Raw genomic sequence first — 19,451 nt, 5'->3', positions numbered from 1 at the left:
AAATGAATGTTGGGATATCATTTGAGTTTGGTTGGATTACTTCACTGTGTGGCTCCTGGTTAACCTTGGATATTTAATGTTTCTGCTCTTGTGGGGGGGTGCAGACACATGTTTTGGTAATCGGGTGTCAGAGTGTGAGGAGACCGTGTGAAAGAGAACAGCGGCAGACTGACAAGAACAAACAAGCAGACGCATATAAAACCCAACACTGCTCCTGTTGTAACAGACGGTAAGTGGGGACTGAAGAACAGTTGTTTTATGGTTTGCTACACAGTGTCTGTAGTACTCAGGTAATGAGTTAGTTAATCATTCATTCATTGAGTAAGTCATTACTCATTAGATTAGACTCTGTCATGTCCTTTGGTCCTGGATTCAAATTCCAGCAATTTTGTGCGTTTATGGTTTTGACAATCAGCTCTATAAATAACTCTGATAAATAACTTTTCATAATTCTCTTTTCATTGTATCCTTAGAATATATTGACTTTTTTCCCTCCTTTCTCTTCAACTTTTAGAACCAACCCGTCATATCCTCATTTATATTATTTACCGACATAATATTTTATATTTATATTAAATTAAACCAGATCCAAACATTCAATCCATTCCATTTTTTGGTCAGTCAAGAGTAGACCATAGGGCACCTGCAGTATCCGAGGCAGTGTCTTCAGAGCTTCCCTCACACACCATCTTATTGGATGCTTTTTTTCTTTTTTTAAGAAGTTGTCTCTTATGGCTTTGAAAGACAATACTGTGGGGAGCTACAAAGCACGCCTTTAAGAATATTACATAGCTTACAAAGCAGACATTCGGTGGAAAGAAGTTGTAACGAGTGAAGCGCCATCTGTCCATCCCTGAAGAGGCGAGATGTCGAGGCCCCCGTCCTCCCAGACCACCCCTCAGTTCTACAGGGTCAGCGAAAGAGATCTCACCGAGATCGAGCTTCATTCGGTGGAATCCATCAACGATCTCCACCGAACACACCATGAGAACAGCAACAAAGGTACACACACACACACTTTGAAAACAGCCCAAAAGGTGCACACACACACACACACACACACACACACACACACACACACACACACACACACACAGACAAACAAAGGGTACACACACGCACACACACACACAAACAAAGGTACATAGTCTTTGAACAGTCAAAAAGGTACACACACACACACACACACACACACACACACACACACACACACACACACACACACACACAACAAACACACACACACACACACACACACACACACACATTATTATTATTAAAGATGTCAATCAATCTGCACTAGCCTTCATACTGTGACACAAGGGTACACAGGGACAGTTGATTCACAATGACCATCACCTGTCCAGGGGAGACATCAGGGGGGACGCCCTGTAGCTCGCTGACGGAGCCATTTTGCAGATTCAGCACGAAAATTACCGGAACGCTCTTATTGTTTAAAGCCTCGCCCCAGTCTTCACAGTACACACTCCTGTCCTGTTCAGGCACAATTTAACACACAAGCTAAATAAACGACATACACATTATTAACACTTTTGTGTGTAGTTAATGACAAAAATGTATTTTGGGTGAAAAATGTGTTGTACAATAGGTTATATCCTGCTGGTGGACTCACAATCTGCATGTTATTCATCTTAATGCACCTAAAAACAATATCCAGTGTGTGTGTGTGTGTGTGTGTGTGTGTGTGTGTGTGTGTGTGTGTGTGTGTGTGTGTGTGTGTGTGTGTGTGTGTGTGTGTGTGTGTGTGTGTGTGTGTGTGTGTGTGTGTGTGTCCATGTGCACATTGGGTGTGTGTTCAGAGATGCTGGTGCAGCCACAGCACTGTGTTGAGGAAGCAGTCGGCCTGTGTATCCACTCTGGACAGAGAGTGTCCGTCTTCTGGAAACCACAACAATCTGCATGGACAAACAGATTTTAAGCATTGCCCATTGTTTTGTCTTAATAATAACAAAAAGGAGTCTTCATGAGGGTGAGGGTTTAACTAAAGGTGTGTTTAAGCTGAAGTTAAACCACTTGTAGGCTTTTGTGTTGGATCAGATTGTGTGGATGTCTTTATTTGTGTATTTAATGTTTGCTTCACTGTACCTGACGGGTGAAGCTCTGCTCTTCAGCACTTTGTAGAGCTCCAGCCCCTGATGAGGGGACACTCTTCTGTCTTTCCCCCCCAGCATCAACAACACTGGAGCCTTAATCTAAAAACAAACACACAGATAAACACACTGAAATGAAACCCTTTATAAAGTATGTTGTCTCTTGACAAGCTGCAGTCCATGGCATGGAGACATTTTAAATTGTGTATTGAAAAATAGTTTAGAGTAGTGATTCAAACCATAAACACAACGGAATAAATGTTTACAGAGTAATCCATTAGTAACTGAGATATAAATCAAGTGAGAAGAAGGTAATTGTTTCATAAACTTCTATACAAGCAAAGTCCTTTTTGCAACCAGTGGAGTCATCACTGCTTGCCATATTTGGAAGAATGCAACACTTTTCTATGATATCCTCTCCCGAGGTTTAAGGAGTAATGAGCATTTTGGAAGCTGTAGGTCATAGTCTTGTTATCAAGGCAACTTTATAAATGGCAAAACAAAAATAACTTACAAAAAGTTGTATTTTATATGCGTACATTATGATGTACAAAATGCATTTCAGGAGTGTGTGTGTCTGACCTGAGCAGCATGTGTGATGGGGGACTTCTCCAACATGGCAGCCAGGGCTTCAGCAGTGGGGATCTGGTCATACGAGTACTGAAGCCCCACACTGCTGTAACGCCTGGAGACACAGAGCCAGGTTAGGAACATGGGATGTGATGCAGTTAAAGCTCACGTGCTGACGAGTGTTTGTGAACATGTTTGTCTCACCAGTCCACTATGTCACTGGTGCCCAATAAGGTGGCAGCATTAATGACAGGGTTCCTGGCCGCACACGCCCTGTAGAACTCTGGGTACTGACCCACCAGATGACAAGAGAGGAAACCTCCGTGAGATCCACCAATCACAGCCAGTCTTTTGGGGTCGAGGGTGATGTCACTCTGCAGCGCTGTGAGCACGGCCCTCTGGGTGAACACACAAATTATTTTCACTTTGAGGGTGACACTGGGCTGTGGGTTCAAATTAATTGATTGTTACCTGTGTGCAATTAGTATTTTTTCCATATTTATCTCAAATCAAGTCCTCAATATTTGAATATTAATAATATTTTCCTTTTTGTTTTTTAAACTTTAATCTGCCCATGACTTATGGTCAGCTAGTACCTGCACATCCTTTACATCCTGCGTTCCGATATTACCGATCAGGGACAAAATGCTATCCTGTCCGAACCCTGTGGATCCCCGGTAGTTCACTGGATAGAGAGACACAAAGAGGAACAGAAGAAAAAAGAGAAAAATCAAAAAGGAAAAAAAAAGCCTCTGTTAATGTTAATTTAGGAGGATTTATGTTTGAATTTTACTGTTTTCAACACAAAAAGCAAAATGGTTTAGGTTTAAATTAGACTGAATCCCCAAAACTTTTGGGACAAAATACTGGTTATTTAATGTCTTACTGAGAGTGGTGCGTGTATGTGTGTGTGTGTGTGTGTGTGTGTGTGTGTGTGTGTGTGTGTGTGTGTGTGTGTGTGTGTGTGTGTGTGTGTGTGTCTCACCCATGAGCACAGCGAAGCCGAGTTGAGCCAGTCCAGCTGTGGTGCTGTTCCACTCAGCTGGGAACTGTGAGTGGGGGCCACCTGGCGGAGCACACAAACATTAAAGAAAACATAATAAAACTTAGGCAATATGTTTTTACGGAAACAGAAATACAGCAATCACACAGACAAGTAAACACAGACCAGGCAACCAAATAATCGCATCGGCACAAATGCCCTAAGTCCCCTACTGCATTGCATTTCCCTACAACCTTTCTATTTCCTGTCTTTATCTGCAATCAAAAAATGTGCGCACAACACTTTTGTCAAATAAAAAGTCAACAGACCGTGGATGAAGACGACCAGAGGTATCTTGGTTTCATGTAGGCGACGAGTGGGTTTAACCAAAATAGCCCCAAAGTCTAAACCAGCTGATGAAAGACAAATAAAGAGAGAAACTTGTATATTGAAAGAGCGATTGATCGTCATCATTTTCATGTATCATTGTGTGTGTCTCACAGTAGTGTGTGTTGTCCTCCTCTGGTGGAGGTGTAACATCTAGTACAGTCCAGTGGAGGTCAAAGGTCATGACGGGCTGCTGCAGGGTTTGCCAGGTCACAGCCTCACCTGCTGAGGGGAGGAAACCCACCCTCTACACACACACACACACACAAATAAGGTTGATGAAACAAAGAAATCAAAGAAATAAAAATGTATTTGAGAAATCTTAATGATTGTGTTTGTGTGTGTTGTCTCACCAGAGTGGGGGGTGTGTTGGGGCTGGAGCAGCAGACAACCATCAGGTCCTTCTGTACTGTCAGCAGCTTCCAACTGCCGAACACTTTGGAAAGATCAGGAAGACCTGCAGGGGAGAGGAGGGAGACACAGAGAGGAGTAAAGGAGGCAGAGGAGTGGTGTACAAATTATATGGTCTTAAAATACTCCATTACAAGTAAAAGTCCTGATTCAAAATTCTGTACTCATTCTGTTCAATGAGCCATTTCAGAATAATATAACGAACATTATTTGTATCAGCTAAATTTACTTAAAGTCTCAAAAGTAAGAGTAGGCCTACTTGTGACGCTGAATGGATGTTTTCACAGTATTACATTATTATGGTTATTATATTATCCTATGTATATACATGTAAGAGCATTTTAGTATTGTAGTTTGTCAATGTGGACCAAATTTAGATACTTGAAATACTGTGTGGATTAGTAGTACACTATAACAGCGCCATTGTGACGTTACCTAGCAACCAGCAACATGACAACACCACCCAGCAACCGTCAACATGGTAACGTAACCTTAACAGCATGGTGACGTCATCCATTAACTGGCAACATGGTGAAGTTACCTAGCAAGCACCAACATGGTAGCATTGCCTAGCAACATGGTGACGTTACCTAGCAAGCAGCAACATGGTAATGTTACCTAGCAACATGGGGACATATGCAAAGTACCTCAAATTAGTATTAAAATACATTTAGTGGAGTCAAAGGTACGCTATTTGACTCTGAATAGTTGTGGAAGTATAAGGTAGAGTTAAATTGAAATACCAAAGTAATGTACAAATATGTCAAAAAGTAGTTAAGTACAATACTGGAGTAAGTGTACTTGATCCACTGAAAGCCAGAACATGGTGATGACACAGGAACCAACACAAAGATAAAGGTCTGTTAAAAGTTTATAAAGAGAATTTTGAAATGATATACCCTTATTAAATTGTATGAGTGTTGATGATATGTCTAGCACTTGTTTATCCAAATCACATTAAAAAAAACATTTATTCTCAATAGCTCAATAGTCTATATAATCGTTTAGCTCCAGCAATAAAGTATTTCATTGTTAATGCTTCTTGACGCTCAGTGTTGCTCCTGAGGTGTTCCTTTTGACTTTGACTTTTGAAAGTCCCCGATGGGATGTTTTGATGGCAACATTTAATTTGTTGGTCTTATCGTACCTTCCTGTTCTCCATTGTGCTCCTGATGATGAAGATGAGAAGGTGGAGGAGGAAGGAAAGAAGGAGGATAGGGAGGAAGAGGAAGATCAGGAGGAGGAGGAGGAGGAAGGTGATAGTCAAAATAAGATGGAGGAAGTGGAAGTGGAGGAAAGGGAGAAGAGGGAGGTGAAGGATGAGGGTAGAAGAGAGTGAGATGAAGATGAGTTGACAATGGAGAGAGAGGAGCAGCAGGAGGAGGGGGAGGAAAGGTAGGATGAGGGAGAGAAGCATGAGATGGAGGAAACCAACAGGGGGAGGGAGGAGGAGGCGGAAGCAGAGGAGACACAGGAGGAGGAGAGAAAGGAGAAGGAGGAGGAGGAGGAGTTTGTGGAGGGAAAAAAACTGATGAAGATGAGGACAGATGAGAGAGAGGAGGAGGAGAGGAGGGACTCTTACTATCAGAGAGGGAGGTAACTTTATTTGATTGTCTGTCCACCATATAGAGATCCTGAGAAAGAGAAGAAAGTAACAAATGAGGCATGGAAACTGAATATAGGATGTCATGATGACCACAAAATAATAATACAATAAAAATAGTTTTTTCTGCATGTCTGCCAGATGTTTTTGAAATGCACTAAGCTGCATTCTGGCAGAGATCAATACCATAAATGTCTGTGTATTGATTAAGTAGCAAGAGTCAGGAGGAGGATTAGTTCAGGGTAGCTTAGCTTAGCATAATGACTGGAAACAAAGGGTAACGTCTAGCCTGGCACTGCCGAACAGTAACAAATGTAAACCTCTGAAGCTCAATGGTCACAACAAGCAGATCGAATACACACATGATTAATAATAAAGCATGTAAACATGTTGTTACCTTCCAGTTCCTGCGGGCGCTGCTGAACACCACTCTCTGACTGTCGGCAGACCAGCAGCAGGGGGGCAGAGCCTCATACACACCTGCAAACTCACCTGAAACAGAGACACATGGAGAGAATTATTCGTTAACTTTAATTTTGATATCACTTTTAATGCTGGTCCTTCACCAAGCAATCTCACTCTCCCTAGATCAGCTTTTGTACCCTGCTTTGTTAAAGGCTCCTTACATTTGTTGATGCACCTGCCCAATTAACTTCATTCTAGCTTAATAAAACAAACTAAAATAGTTACAAGTCAGGTATTTTCAAGCCATTATCAGGAGTGACATGAAGAGAAAGTGACCATTTCGAAAATTGCATTAATAGCTGTGTTGAAGGAAGTGCCATATTAAACAAGGGACGATTATAGGAATATGATATTGTCCACCTGACTCATCCAGAGTACAGCACTAGTATATAGTAACCTACCAGTCAGTGGTCTGTTGACAACCTCCAGCAGTGTGGATGTCTTCCTGCTCCTCAGGTCCAACTGTGGAGGGTTAACAGTCAACAGTCAAAGTGTATTTTCATGTATGATCTTTGCCTATTGTTTTAATTTGTGCTTTTTAATATTGGACAAAAGTCAATGTCTGTCATATGAAATGTGCTAGATAAATTCACTTGTAAACACACACACACACACACACACACACACACACACACACACACACACACACACACACACACACACACACACACACACACTTCCCAAAGATATTGAAGTGACTGTTATTTTGTATATATTGATTGTTGTGCTTTTATTTATGTCTTAATGGGTGCATATGTATAAATGTGTCTGTTGATTGTGTATATATAGGCTATACATATTTTATACATATTTTAGTGGGAATGCTGTTAACAGCATTCCCACTAACTGTTATTCTACGCACGAAAAGTTTATTATTATTCCGCCGACTTAAGTTGGCCCTCTTTTCCTCCCGCATTGAACATCGCAGAAACTCCGTTCAAACATCAAAACGTTCAGCTTGGTCGGGAATCGATGGCTATTACTTTTCTCATTCATAACTTTCATAATTCCAGAGATACATCCCATAATACATCACATTTTTAACATTGAAGTCAATGGAGAAAATCTTCAGACTTCAACAAATCTTCATGCAATTCAACTACTAACTGTTCATTCACACTTTCACTCAGACACCTCATTCCAACTTTAAAATGTTACACATCTTTCTGACATTATTCGTGTAAAACAACTTTTAAATCAGATTCTTACTTTTAGAGATATTAANGTAGCCAGGAACTGGCTCTGGAACCGGTTCGGTGGAAAAGGGGCAATACATTTGGATTTAAGCCAAATCAATGAGGCGAACCTATGGACTTGAATGAGCCTGTATTGCCCCTTTTCCACCGAACCGGTTCCAGAGCCAGTTCCTGGCTACAGCCTGGTTCTTCCTATTTCCACCGCATTGGAGCCGGCTCTAAGCACCGAAAACTGGTTCTTAGCTGGCCCCTCTCGGCTGCCCTGCAAGAACCTAGAACCAATACTTCACGCTTACGCCGGAGCAATAACAGTTAGTGGCGAGTACGGCAAATAAAAGTTCTAACAAGCAGTAGTGCTGAGCAAAGTTACCAGAACGTGACCACACACTTAGAAAAAGTGCTGGGCACCGTTGGTGGGGGCGGAGGGAAACAGTGATATATATATTGTTACTTTATTATTATTATTTTTTTATAATTTTATTTATTTAAATATTATTTCACATTTTAATTTGCAATGTTGAATGTTCAATAAAAAGTTCTGTTTGAAAGGATGTACTTGAATTATTATTATCATTATGTCAGTGGTCTAAAATGGCCTTACAACGGTGCCGACAATATTATCGTTTATCGTAATAATTTCCGGGAAAATGTTTCGTCCCACAAAATTAATTATCGTGACATGCCTAATGTGAGTGCAAAGGTAGTTATTAATAGGAACACACCATGCAACTCTTTTGACTTTACTGTACAGTACAGTAAATGATCCAGCTTTTATCCAGTGAGCCCAACTGTAGTGTATTTCACAAGCAGCTGCAGTTGTAACATATTTTCTTCTACTGTCACTATTTTTTCCGCAATATCACATACAGAAGGGCCTTTAAATGAAAGTCGGGTATGAGGTGCTACATTTCTGGGCCGCAGCAGAAACTCAGCAGCTTTGGCTCGGCTGAAGATACCTTCCATCCTAATTGCTTTGTTTTTGCTGTGTAGAGAAAAAGCAGAATTGCAAGTCGGACACAAACAAGAACAATTGGCTCTGCTCATTTTACACATTCTAAGCTCAAAAATAATCAGGCATCCAGTTACCAATTTAGCTGCTTTTGATTTCCTCTCTAGAATCTTCTAACTACCTGAGCGTGGGTGGAAACAGCAGAATGCTATCAGAAAAGATTTGGCTTGGTAACTGTATATTTGTGATAGACACTAAGTTGTACCTAAAGCAGAACTTGACACTGTTGCCATTAGTCCTCAAATAATAATATTAATGCTAGCAAGAAAGTAACTCACAACGTCCATTTTCTATGTCAGTAAAGTGACCCCTGTTTTACCTCAACTGCCCTGGTTGACCTGTACATGCACACACACATACACACACACACACACACACACACAGTCTGACCATTCTGGATGGTACACACTGCATAAATGACCACTTTGGGCTCCAGTAATCCCTCCAACAGTAGAAAGTCCTGATCCAGCAGGATCCTCAGGGTTAAGCTTTGCTCTTACCCTCCTGTTGTGTTCAGTGAAACAAACTGACGCACTCTTCCTAATACACACAGGCTGTCAAAACATTAAACACAAATTACCTCCCGTTACTAATAAAAACATAAAATGTTTCTGTTATCTGCAATTTCCTGAAGCCATGTCATGATAATTAACGTGAAGAGTATCAGCTCCTGTGCGAGTTTGATCATAAAACATGACAGTGGCATGTCGGAGACCAGATCTAAAAGGAGATGTTGAATGAAGTAACAGTGCTGACATTTGTATTTGAAAGTCACACTGCATATAGTTACCAGGCAAATAAGTCATATTACAGTTTCAATATGACATGCTGGTTATTTATGTAAATCGGAAGAGTTCAGTTTACAGTTGTGAAAATCAGTTTGGATTCAGTGTCTCGGTTAAATGCTTCATGAAAGAAGACTTAAGTTCTCAGTGTTTCCTTGGACACACTTTTGCCATTCTTCCCGATGTGTGTGAGTGTGCAGAAGGGTCTGAGTGCGTCAGAGTTTGTCTGCATAAAAGAGGAACTCTCCTGGTGTACAGTTACTGACCGAGAAAGACAGCTGAGCAGAGGCAGCGTACAGTCAGCTTCTCTGAACCTGCTATGAGTCACTGCTGGGAAATGGCCTCCAGCCAAATTCTGGTTAATTCTGGATGTGTCCAGTTAGTGTTTGGTCTTTCACTTCTACAGATAACCAGCTGTAGTTTGTATAAAGATCACAACTATTACAACTGGTCTTTCCGGGACTTGAACTGGTGACCTTCCAGTTGCCAAGCCAAGTCACTATGGGCTTCGCCACCACCGCCCGCTTGTACATAATGACACTCCAGTTAATGGCGTCTTTACTATTTGCAATAGGAGGAAAATAACAAAAGAACTACAACATTTTGACATTTAAGGAAGGGAAAACCTGTTGTTGCAAAACAACATTGTGGCTTCTTCTTTGGAATTTCTAAATATATATTTTTGACCTGACGTTGCTCATTATTTCCTTTTTTTCTACTAGCTTTTCTGCACTTTTTTGTCATTGTTCAGATGAGGTCATTTTAAATCTCCTTTCACCCAGTCTGAAAGCAGTACCCTTGTTTTTATGTTGTATTGTAATTCTGGCTTTATTTATCCAGATTTGCTCTTTTGACAAACCCTCTAAAAGCAGAGCTAATATGTAACCGAGACTCCAAAGTGTGACTTGTACATTTGTATTAATATAACTCATCCCTTGTGAAAATATAACCATATCACTGCTGTCTTTCATTATTCCCTCGTCTCACTATTTCCCTATTCATCCTTTTTTTCCTCCAGGTATGAAAAATGGGGTGAAGGGGGAGTCTGGAGCCAGCGACGATGAGCTGACGTCTGATATTCTCAGCCACTGCAGCAGTGCCAGTGAAAGCACCGCTGTGCTGGAAGAGGGCACAGGTTTGTACAGAAATGCTGATAATACATACCTAAGCTTTGTACAATCATATTTATTATGGATAAAAGGAACTGCTTACATTCACAAAATCAAATTGATATAGCTAGCATTTTATAGAGTATCTTAAATTCCTCTGATTCCACGCTAGCCCCTTTATTGGCGGTGATTCCCACCAAACTGAAGTCTTAAAGTAGCATACTTTTGACCAAATCCTGCGTGTGTTGACACAGGAGCGGAGCAGGTGGATGAGCTGACTGCCCAGGAGGAAACGGAAGACAAACTCAAGCAGTGTATAGACAACTTGATGGATAAGAGGTGAGCTTTTATTCATTTTTTAAAATAATGAAAAAGGGGAAAAGTCAGGAAGACATGCAACACCAGGCTGTTGTCAATTTTGTTTCCAACACAAACCCTGGTCTCTCCTCTCGCTCCATGTCCCAGCTCTAAGACACGTCTAGCGGGTCTGGAGTCGCTGCGTCAGGCTTTTTCCTCCAAAGTGCTGTACGACTTCCTCACAGAGAGACGCCTCACCATCAGCGACTGCCTGGAAAGAAGCCTTAAAAAGGGTAAGATGGGGAAAAAACACCTGCTAGTGCAAAAATGTCATCCTTTTTGTTTCTAGGAGGAACAGAAAAATAGCTGCAGTTAAACAAATACAACTTTTTCTACTCCCTCCAGGCGGCGTGGAGGAGCAGGCAGCGGCGGCCACGCTCTTCACCCTGCTCTGTATCCAGTTGGGGGGTGGAGACGAGGCAGAAGAGGGGTTCAAAGTGCTCCGCCCCATCCTCACTGCAATTCTGATTGACAGCACTGCCAGCTTAGTGGCCCGCCAGAGTGTGAGTAACCTTCTCTGCTGTTGTGCAAAACTTAAGATATGGAGTCATCTGTTATTTAAAGCAACTCCAAAAAGAGAAAAAAGGAATGAAACTGGCCCAAACTAGGCTTGGACGGTATTACGGTATACCAGGGTATTTCGAAATCCCGTCGGTATGATTTTCAATACCGTGACGTCACAGACTGTGCGCCAATGCGTTTCATTCTATTACACTGACACAGAGTTTTGACAGGGACGACATTGGTTGTAATGCACAGCACGCGCCAGCAGAGGGCAGGGGAGGGCAGTCCGTCTTTCCCACTCTCAGAGCTCAGCACAGAGCTGAGCTGAGCAAGATGGCGGCAGCATTTGCCGGCCCCGAACTCGGACAACTAGTAAAAAAGAAAAATGCCTCTGCGCCTGTTTGGGACTATTTTGGGTTTACTCGTCGTCAGTGACTTCATCCAGCACAACGAGAGACAGAGGCACTTCTTTGGGAATGTTTAAGACGGGGTGAGTGAGTGTTGACATTTTTTAATCCTATGCAACTGGTTGATGGTTTTGTAGTCGAGGTCGGACGGTTTTAAAAACGAAAGCATTTACGTGCTAAACATTCACGCGAGTAATCCAATGAATCAAATGGAAATAAGGTTTTTAACACATGCACGGAATAATATTGCCAAACTAGTTAGTGAATATAGCAAACTTTATTCAATAAGTCAAGTATTTACTCCCGGAAAATGTTTATGTATGATGATATATTGTTAACTTAGCTCACTATGGAAACAACGTCGGACATCTACAAACGCGTCCTGTATCCGATCTCAAAATGTGCCATTTGCACAATGTGTCATGTATGCAGCCCTTGTTTTGCACTTGCGCGCANACACCATCTGGTCTAGAATACCATCTGGGGTAGTGGGACCTGATGGGATGACCGTCCAGACAGTCTCTACGATAGCGGTCAACAATAAACGTAGTGATTGTTTTTAATTGCGTGTGTCTCCTCTTCTCCGAAAACCCACTAATAAACCTCTCAAAAATAAAAGAGTCAATAAGGCGACTTCCTTTTTCTCTTTTTTGTATTAAAACCCCAAATTGAAAAAAGAACATTTCTTTTTTCCCTAAGGAGATCCATAGGATTTCTATTTCCAGTGGAATACGTGGAAAGTAAACTGAACCTTTCATTTACTGTCTTACAATTTTTAAATCGGACCAGAAGGGAGCGGAGTAAAGAAAGGGACAACCGACGTTCTTAACCCTTTTTTACAACTGATGGATCATAAGTCGTCAATACTTTGTATCAACTAAAATTCTAGAGTTTTCCCTTTACAATGGGTCTAACTTACTACAAAAACACAACTGAAGAGTATTAACCGAAGGGTCCCAGCAAAATCTCGGGCGGCCCGATTGGTGGACTTTCTGCTTATCTTCTTCTAGAACATGTCGGATGATTTTTTTTTTTTATTTTTTTACGAGGTATTTAATTTTCCTAATGTTTTATAATCGATTTCAGGTGAACACTGGGACCCGCTTACTTATAATAGTTACTTGTTTCCGGAACAGTTGAGTTAACCTAGTTAACACCCATAAACTTACATGAGTAAATAGGCTATTTATCTTTTTAATTGAGACCGTTCGGCGTCTAAATAAAAAACACCGGGATGTACTGAGGCACGTAGGTTATGCTGAAAAATTTCCTACCGTGAACAACGTACGGACAATATATTATTATATATATATAATATGTATAAATGAATGCGAAGTCAGCGTTAGGGACGGTTGGTAACAACCGCCTGCAAACGGTCGTTGTTCCCATGACGAAAACCGAAAATACTACCATCGAAGTGTAGGAGGCCATCGCCCGAGTACTTAAGTAAAAGACGAGTGGAGGCGGCTTTTATTAACGAGCCCCAAAGGAGTAATAAGACTAATCCAGGCTAGTCAGGTTTTGTGGGGAAAATACACTTCGCGTGGATTGATGCTGACCGTGGGCCGGAACCTCGCAGGTGAACATTGGGCGTAGCATCCCTGGCAAATCGCTCTCACCGTGCCATACAAAACCTAATAGGGTTGCGATTGAGTTGACCCCCCATATGATGGCTTATCTTCCTAAGCAAATTTTTTTTTTCCGTTCTATTTAAGGACCCTAAAGGCCATGATGCTCGACCAAGTGAAAAATCGGCCGCATCTAGAGGGTACCACTAACATAGGGACCTTGGATCATACCACGAGGCTTCGTCCTAATCGCAAGGTCCTATCTCTCTAGTTGAGGTACGGGGAAAAGTGTGTGTACGCAAAAAGAGTTCGCGGAGGCCGGAGCCTCCGACCTCGGGACTTTTCATGGCAAAAAGGACGAAATTGGGCGTCACCCGCGCGGAGACATCGAGGCCTTAGGCCAATGTGAAAGGGTCCGAGGTTTTTTAAGGGCCGAGATCTCGCTGTTCTCGACAGCCCCGAAATTCGTCCCGCGGCGTTTGCAGGAGGGGCCCTCTCCTTCCTCATGGTGGCGATGTTGTGCAGCACAACACAGGCCATTATAATGCAGCATGCTCTTTCAGGGGCCACTCTGAGCCCCCTACTGAAGCCTTCCGAGTAAATCGCCAGAACGCGACACTTCATCATTACTCCACCGCTCCCATGTTTTCTTTTGTGTTGCTATAAGTTAGTCTCTCTGTGTTTGTGCGCTGGGCTAATGATAATGCTAATGTGAGGATAATAAAATGGCGGCTTCACAAAACCTTTTTGGAGTTTTACGGGGCGTGGTTTGCATTCCGCCCAGCCAATCAGACATAGGAACCTTTTTCTCCCACGAAAGAACCTGCTCTCCAGCAGGGACGGAAAAGGGGGTAAAAAAGGTTCTGATGAACAGATTTGAGTTCCGGCTCTTTTTGGTGTGAACGCAACATTTCGGAACTATATCGGAACTAAAGTGGGAAAAGATCACCCAGACTTCAATGTGTGTTCTAGTGAATGTGCAAGATTTACCTGAATGTTGAGGCTGTGGAATGATTTGCGATTCACATAGTCGCCTTCATTATCTCCCAGGGACGCATAGATCGGTATGTGTGTACAGTCGATACAGCCAAGCACCCTGGGAAACCCTATGTTATAGTAGGCTGCATTTATTATACAATAGTGTACGTCATAGGAACAACATTAACTGTAAATATATAATCACATATCAATATCTGCCATGTTCTAAAATCCCTCTTTGATCGTCTGTGCCAGGAGACACAACAAAGGACTCTGCGGGCCCTGTCAGAGCATGTGCGACCTTATGAATGGCACTGCAGACTGTATTCTTGCTTAGGTTCTCTGCATCCCCCACAGCATAGAGAAAACTGCTGGTTGCAAAGTATCGTAAAGCAATACATACAGTCTGCGGCACTGTAAGGGCACAACTCCGATGTGTGGCATTAGCAATATATGGCTATACATATGGCAACACACATATCTTTAATGTATTTCTACATTTATTTGTTAATAACATTAGATTTTTCTGGAACAGATGTGAAAAATTAATGGTTACTTCTGGAACAAAATCGCATGTGTGGTGAAGATGGCGTGAGTTGGGAGAGCGGTCGAGGGCGGCCAACACGAGTACAGAGTACCTTTTGTTTTACTGGTGGCCAGTCTTAGGTAGACACACCCCTACACCTCTGGGGGATGCAAAACAAAAATTGGTGACAGTAAAAAAATAATAAAATAAAATAATTTTAATAAATAAATAATAAATATTCTTTGTAAATAAAAATGGGTAACAATACAAATATACTGTATACTGTATTTTTTTTAATAAATAATATATTAATACAAATGTAATAACATTTTATAAAAGCATAAAATAAAAAAATCATAGTACAACATAATAATAAAGATATACAATAAAGTTTGATAAAAAATACAATACATGAATAAAAAATAATAATATTGGAATAAATACATACAAAGTAATATAATAATAATGAACAAAATAATAATAAATAAATAATTAAATAATACTGTACAATAATATTATTTAAATTATAGTATTAAGAAAAATAAGAAAAAAATACAAATAAAACATTTCTAAAATCAATAACAGATGTAGGTGCGGGTCTGCCTGGGTAAAATAATGGAAGTAAAAATAAACTTTGGAAGTTACCCCACCACCTCGGAAAGATTTAGTAAATAAAGATCTAACTAGCAGACAACTGTTTGGTTAGAGCAGGCAGACCACAACCAAAAATGATCTGGGAGTGTGCGTTAAAATCCCGAGAATTAACACTGTACTTTCGGTGGGAATGTGGGTTGGAGAAATATACATATTTATACAAAAATAAAGAATTCAATAATTAAACCAAAAAAATACATAACATAACAAAATAAAAAATAGATGTATCTTTGTAAAGAATCTTTGTAAAAATGTTTTTATTATAATTATTTAATAAAATAATAATAAAATAAATAAAATATAATAATTGTTCAAAATACATGGGAATAAAATAGTGTTCAAAATAAAATAAAATAAAATATGAATTAGCCTCGGCGCAGTACGCAACATCACTACTCTATACTCCTGTCCAATAGGTGGCGCTCATGCAACTCTAAACTGGTTTGCCAACTGCAAATAAATACTAAAGAAGAAGCAGAAGAACACAAAAGCCTCATCCCAATACCCCTCCTCGACTCCTCTCTTCCCCTCCTCCGGGACTTGACCCGGAAATTGATCAAGACACGCCATGTTGAAGGACGGAGGAGTCGAGGAGGGGTGAGGGAGGAGGGATGCGGGACTCGGGAGGAGACGAAAGGGAGGATACACGCGAGCAGACTACGCGGAAGTGTTTTCACTACTCGCGTATAAAAGCCCCGCCCCCACCTTCACAGCTGGTCGATTTCAACAGAGGATGAGTGGAAAAGCGTCAAAAAATGTAAGTGCTCACAGCTCCGTGGGAATTATTATGTGCAATTCATTTCTAAAAGGCTTTCACATTACTATAATTATATTTTTATTTAAAAGTTGGCTACATTTTACACCAAAACGGAACACAAAAGCAGGACCAACCATCATACATTGAATACCTTGACTAACAAGAGAAAGATTCATTCATTTAAATAAATATTTAACCAGAAATGGGCCGGTTCTAAAGGGTTATTCAGTTAAGCCCGATGAGAGGGGATACAGGAGCTGTGCACATGTCATCATTAACAGATGTCGTTTAAAAGTGACGTTTGAGTGAACGAGGACGTCCCAATTAATACCTGAGGACTCCTCTGTCCTCGCGTCACCTCCTCGTGTCTCGCGCTCGCATCTTACGGAGGCGGAGATAAGACGCAAGGAAGGGAAGCGAGTGAGGGAAAGGAGGAGTCGAGGAGGGGTATTGAGATGAGGCTTAGTGTCTCCAACTTCTTCCTCCATGTTCTTTGAGTNGGAAAGACGGACTGCCCTCCCCTGCCCTCTGCTGGCGCGTGCTGTGCATTACAACCAATGTCGTCCCTGTCAAAACTCCGTGTCAGTGTAATAGAATGAAACGCTTCATTCTATTACACTGACACGGAGTTTTGACAGGGACGACATTGGTTGTAATGCACAGCACGCGCCAGCAGAGGGCAGGGGAGGGCAGTCCGTCTTTCCCGCTCTCAGAGCTCAGCACAGAGCTGAGCTGAGCAAGATGGCGGAAGCATTTGCCGGCCCCGAACTCGGACAACTAGTAAAAAAGAAAAATGCCTCTGCGCCTATTTTGGGATTACTCGTCGCCAGTGAATTCATCCAGCACAATGAGAGACAGAGGCACTTCTTTGGGAATGTTTAAGACGGGGTGAGTGAGTGTTGACATTTTTTAATCCTATGCAACTGGTTGATGGTTTTGTAGTGGAGGTCGGACGGTTTTAAAAACGAAAGCATTAACGTGCTAAACATTCACGCGAGTAATCCAATGAATCAAATGGAAATAAGGTTTTTAACACATGCACGGAATAATATTGCCAAACTAGTTAGTGAATATAGCAAACTTTATTCAATAAGTCAAGTATTTACTCCCGGAAAATGTTTATGTATGATGATATATTGTTAACTTAGCTCACAATGGAAACAACGTCGGACATCTACAAACGCGTCCTGTATCCGATCTCAAAATGTGCCATTTGCACAATGTGTCATGTATGCAGCCCTTGTTTTGCACTTGCGCGCATGTCGCGGCACTTTGCGAGCGTCTACCGGCTCGGGCAGCATTTTACACCGAACATATAATATACCGTTCGAAACATCTATTTGCCGCCGAACGCCACCTCGCTCAAGTCGACCCAAGTCATACCGCCATATACCGTATACCACGGTATGATGTCAGCAAGGTATGACGGTATGAAAAAAATGATACCGCCCAAGCCTAATTGTCAGCTGTTATTAAAGGAAACAAAATGACGCCCTCACCACTGCATTTAATTCTTAAACTTAGGCCGTCTGAATGGAGTGGCAAAGCAGCTCACAGACAGTTTTCCAAAGCTGGTTTCTGTAGCGTGTGCTGCTCACAGACTAGCACTGGCATGCAAAGATGCCTCAAATGCTGTCAGGTATATGGCAAACTTCAGGAACCACCTGCAGGAACTGCACCTATTCTTCCGAAATAGTGCAAATAGGTCAGCCACACTGAGTGCTGCCGCTACCACTCTTGGTCTGAACGACTTGAAAGTCAAGGTGTGTTTTCACCTATTTTCATAATACTATTGTGGTGTCATATTATTTACATATATTTTACTTACCAGTGTTTCTACTTGTTGTTAGGAGGTGAAAGATACAAGGTGGCTATCGCAGCACCTAGCCGTTCAAAACCTCCAGAGGAACCTTCCAGCTGTGCTGGCTGCTCTGGCGGAAGAAGCGAGCACAAGGAAGTGCCCAGTGGCCAAAGGTCTATACACCTTCTGTGCCACATACCGCTTTGTGGCTGCCCTCTACCTTCAGGCAGATGTGCTGCCCCACATTGCAATGCTGTCCAAGGTGTTTCAGAGAGCTGATGTGAACTTTCTCCACATAAAGGAGCAGGTAGATTACAAAGAAATGCATTTGATGCTCCCAGTTATTTGCATTATCCATCCTATTATATTGTTGTCTTCTTGCTCCTCTGAGGGGGGCCAGGAGCAGGTGTGTCTGTCTGAGTGACGCGTACCAAAGTGTCGAAGTTCTTCCGTTTGGATCCTGATGCATTCCCGGTCATCATATCTGCGTTTCTCTATGATACTAATTGTCAGAAGGGGGTGAAAAACGGGCCAGAAATGTGACATATAAAAGACGGGTAAGCAGGAAGAAGGTTGACCGGTCCTCGACGTAACTAGAGGTCGAACACAGAACAGGAAGTCTCTAATCCGGTTTCCGTCCCGTGTACTCATATGTCTATATACTTGTAAAATATTTACAGTTTTGTTTCGTTAAAGTATGGCAGTCAAGTATAATTAATTCAAAATGGTTTGGAAATTTGCAAGGAAAGTCTTTTAACGACGAAACATCCTCCAGGTGAGAACCTATTGACAACCGTAGGACGGGACCTACTAAACAACCGTTCCCAGACGTTGTAACTTACAACCAATGTAGGTAACCTCCATTGACGGAAACCTGGGTCCCTGGTGACTTCCGGGGGTCGTGAAGTTATTACGACCTTGACAGAGTTTAACGAGAGGTCCGACGTCTCAATTCCAACCCTCCTGGACCTTACTATAATATGTAAAAAGTCAAGTTCCTTTATTTATAACCTTACATTTTCATCTTCCCTACATAAATGTAGAGACTGTTTAGACCTGGGTGTATAGAAGGGCCCCCGCGAGGTCTTAAGGCACAGGGGAGGACTAGGGAGAGGAGGAGAGGCCGTTACGCGATTTGCGGGGTTCAGGTGGACCCAACAGGTTCAGAACCACATCCGCTCGTTCCTTGCAAGGCCCCTCACCCCAGAGCGGACGGAGGTCCTTAAAGAGGAAGTCTCATTGTTCACACTGACCGTGGATTTACACCTTTT

The 19,451-nt window shown here is 41.8% G+C and overlaps 2 protein-coding genes across 2 annotated transcripts in view; one reads left to right on the top strand and one right to left on the bottom strand.

Moving 5' to 3' along the window:
- Window positions 1-1,756: 1,756 nt before the first annotated feature.
- LOC104967299 (acylamino-acid-releasing enzyme) lies at window positions 1,757-7,006 on the bottom strand (the record flags this gene model as incomplete). The annotated part of the gene is made up of 12 exons (XM_010796710.1): window positions 1,757-1,916; window positions 2,107-2,213; window positions 2,694-2,796; window positions 2,886-3,079; window positions 3,278-3,366; window positions 3,667-3,747; window positions 3,993-4,076; window positions 4,165-4,297; window positions 4,404-4,507; window positions 6,044-6,095; window positions 6,462-6,556; window positions 6,931-7,006. Coding segments are annotated over 12 exons (1,218 nt in total), but the record flags the coding sequence as incomplete, so codon positions are not given.
- A 3,009-nt stretch (window positions 7,007-10,015) lies between these two features.
- ifrd2 (interferon-related developmental regulator 2) overlaps window positions 10,016-19,451 on the top strand; it is a 15,740-nt gene continuing 6,304 nt past the window's right edge. The window contains exons 1-5 of the mRNA XM_010796283.1: window positions 10,016-10,046; window positions 10,538-10,654; window positions 10,883-10,967; window positions 11,094-11,218; window positions 11,331-11,488. Coding sequence (XP_010794585.1) covers window positions 10,540-10,654; window positions 10,883-10,967; window positions 11,094-11,218; window positions 11,331-11,488 — 483 coding nt within the window. The 5' untranslated portion in view covers window positions 10,016-10,046; window positions 10,538-10,539. The remainder of the gene's footprint in view (window positions 10,047-10,537; window positions 10,655-10,882; window positions 10,968-11,093; window positions 11,219-11,330; window positions 11,489-19,451) is intronic.

The sequence above is a fragment of the Notothenia coriiceps genome, unplaced genomic scaffold (genome assembly GCF_000735185.1).
Source record: "Notothenia coriiceps isolate Sejong01 unplaced genomic scaffold, NC01 NC01_scaffold00037250, whole genome shotgun sequence".
In the NCBI taxonomy this organism is placed as follows: Eukaryota; Metazoa; Chordata; class Actinopteri; order Perciformes; family Nototheniidae; genus Notothenia; species Notothenia coriiceps.
The sequence above is the reverse complement of the archived record's forward strand: the minus strand, read 5'-3'. Positions and strand labels throughout refer to the sequence as shown.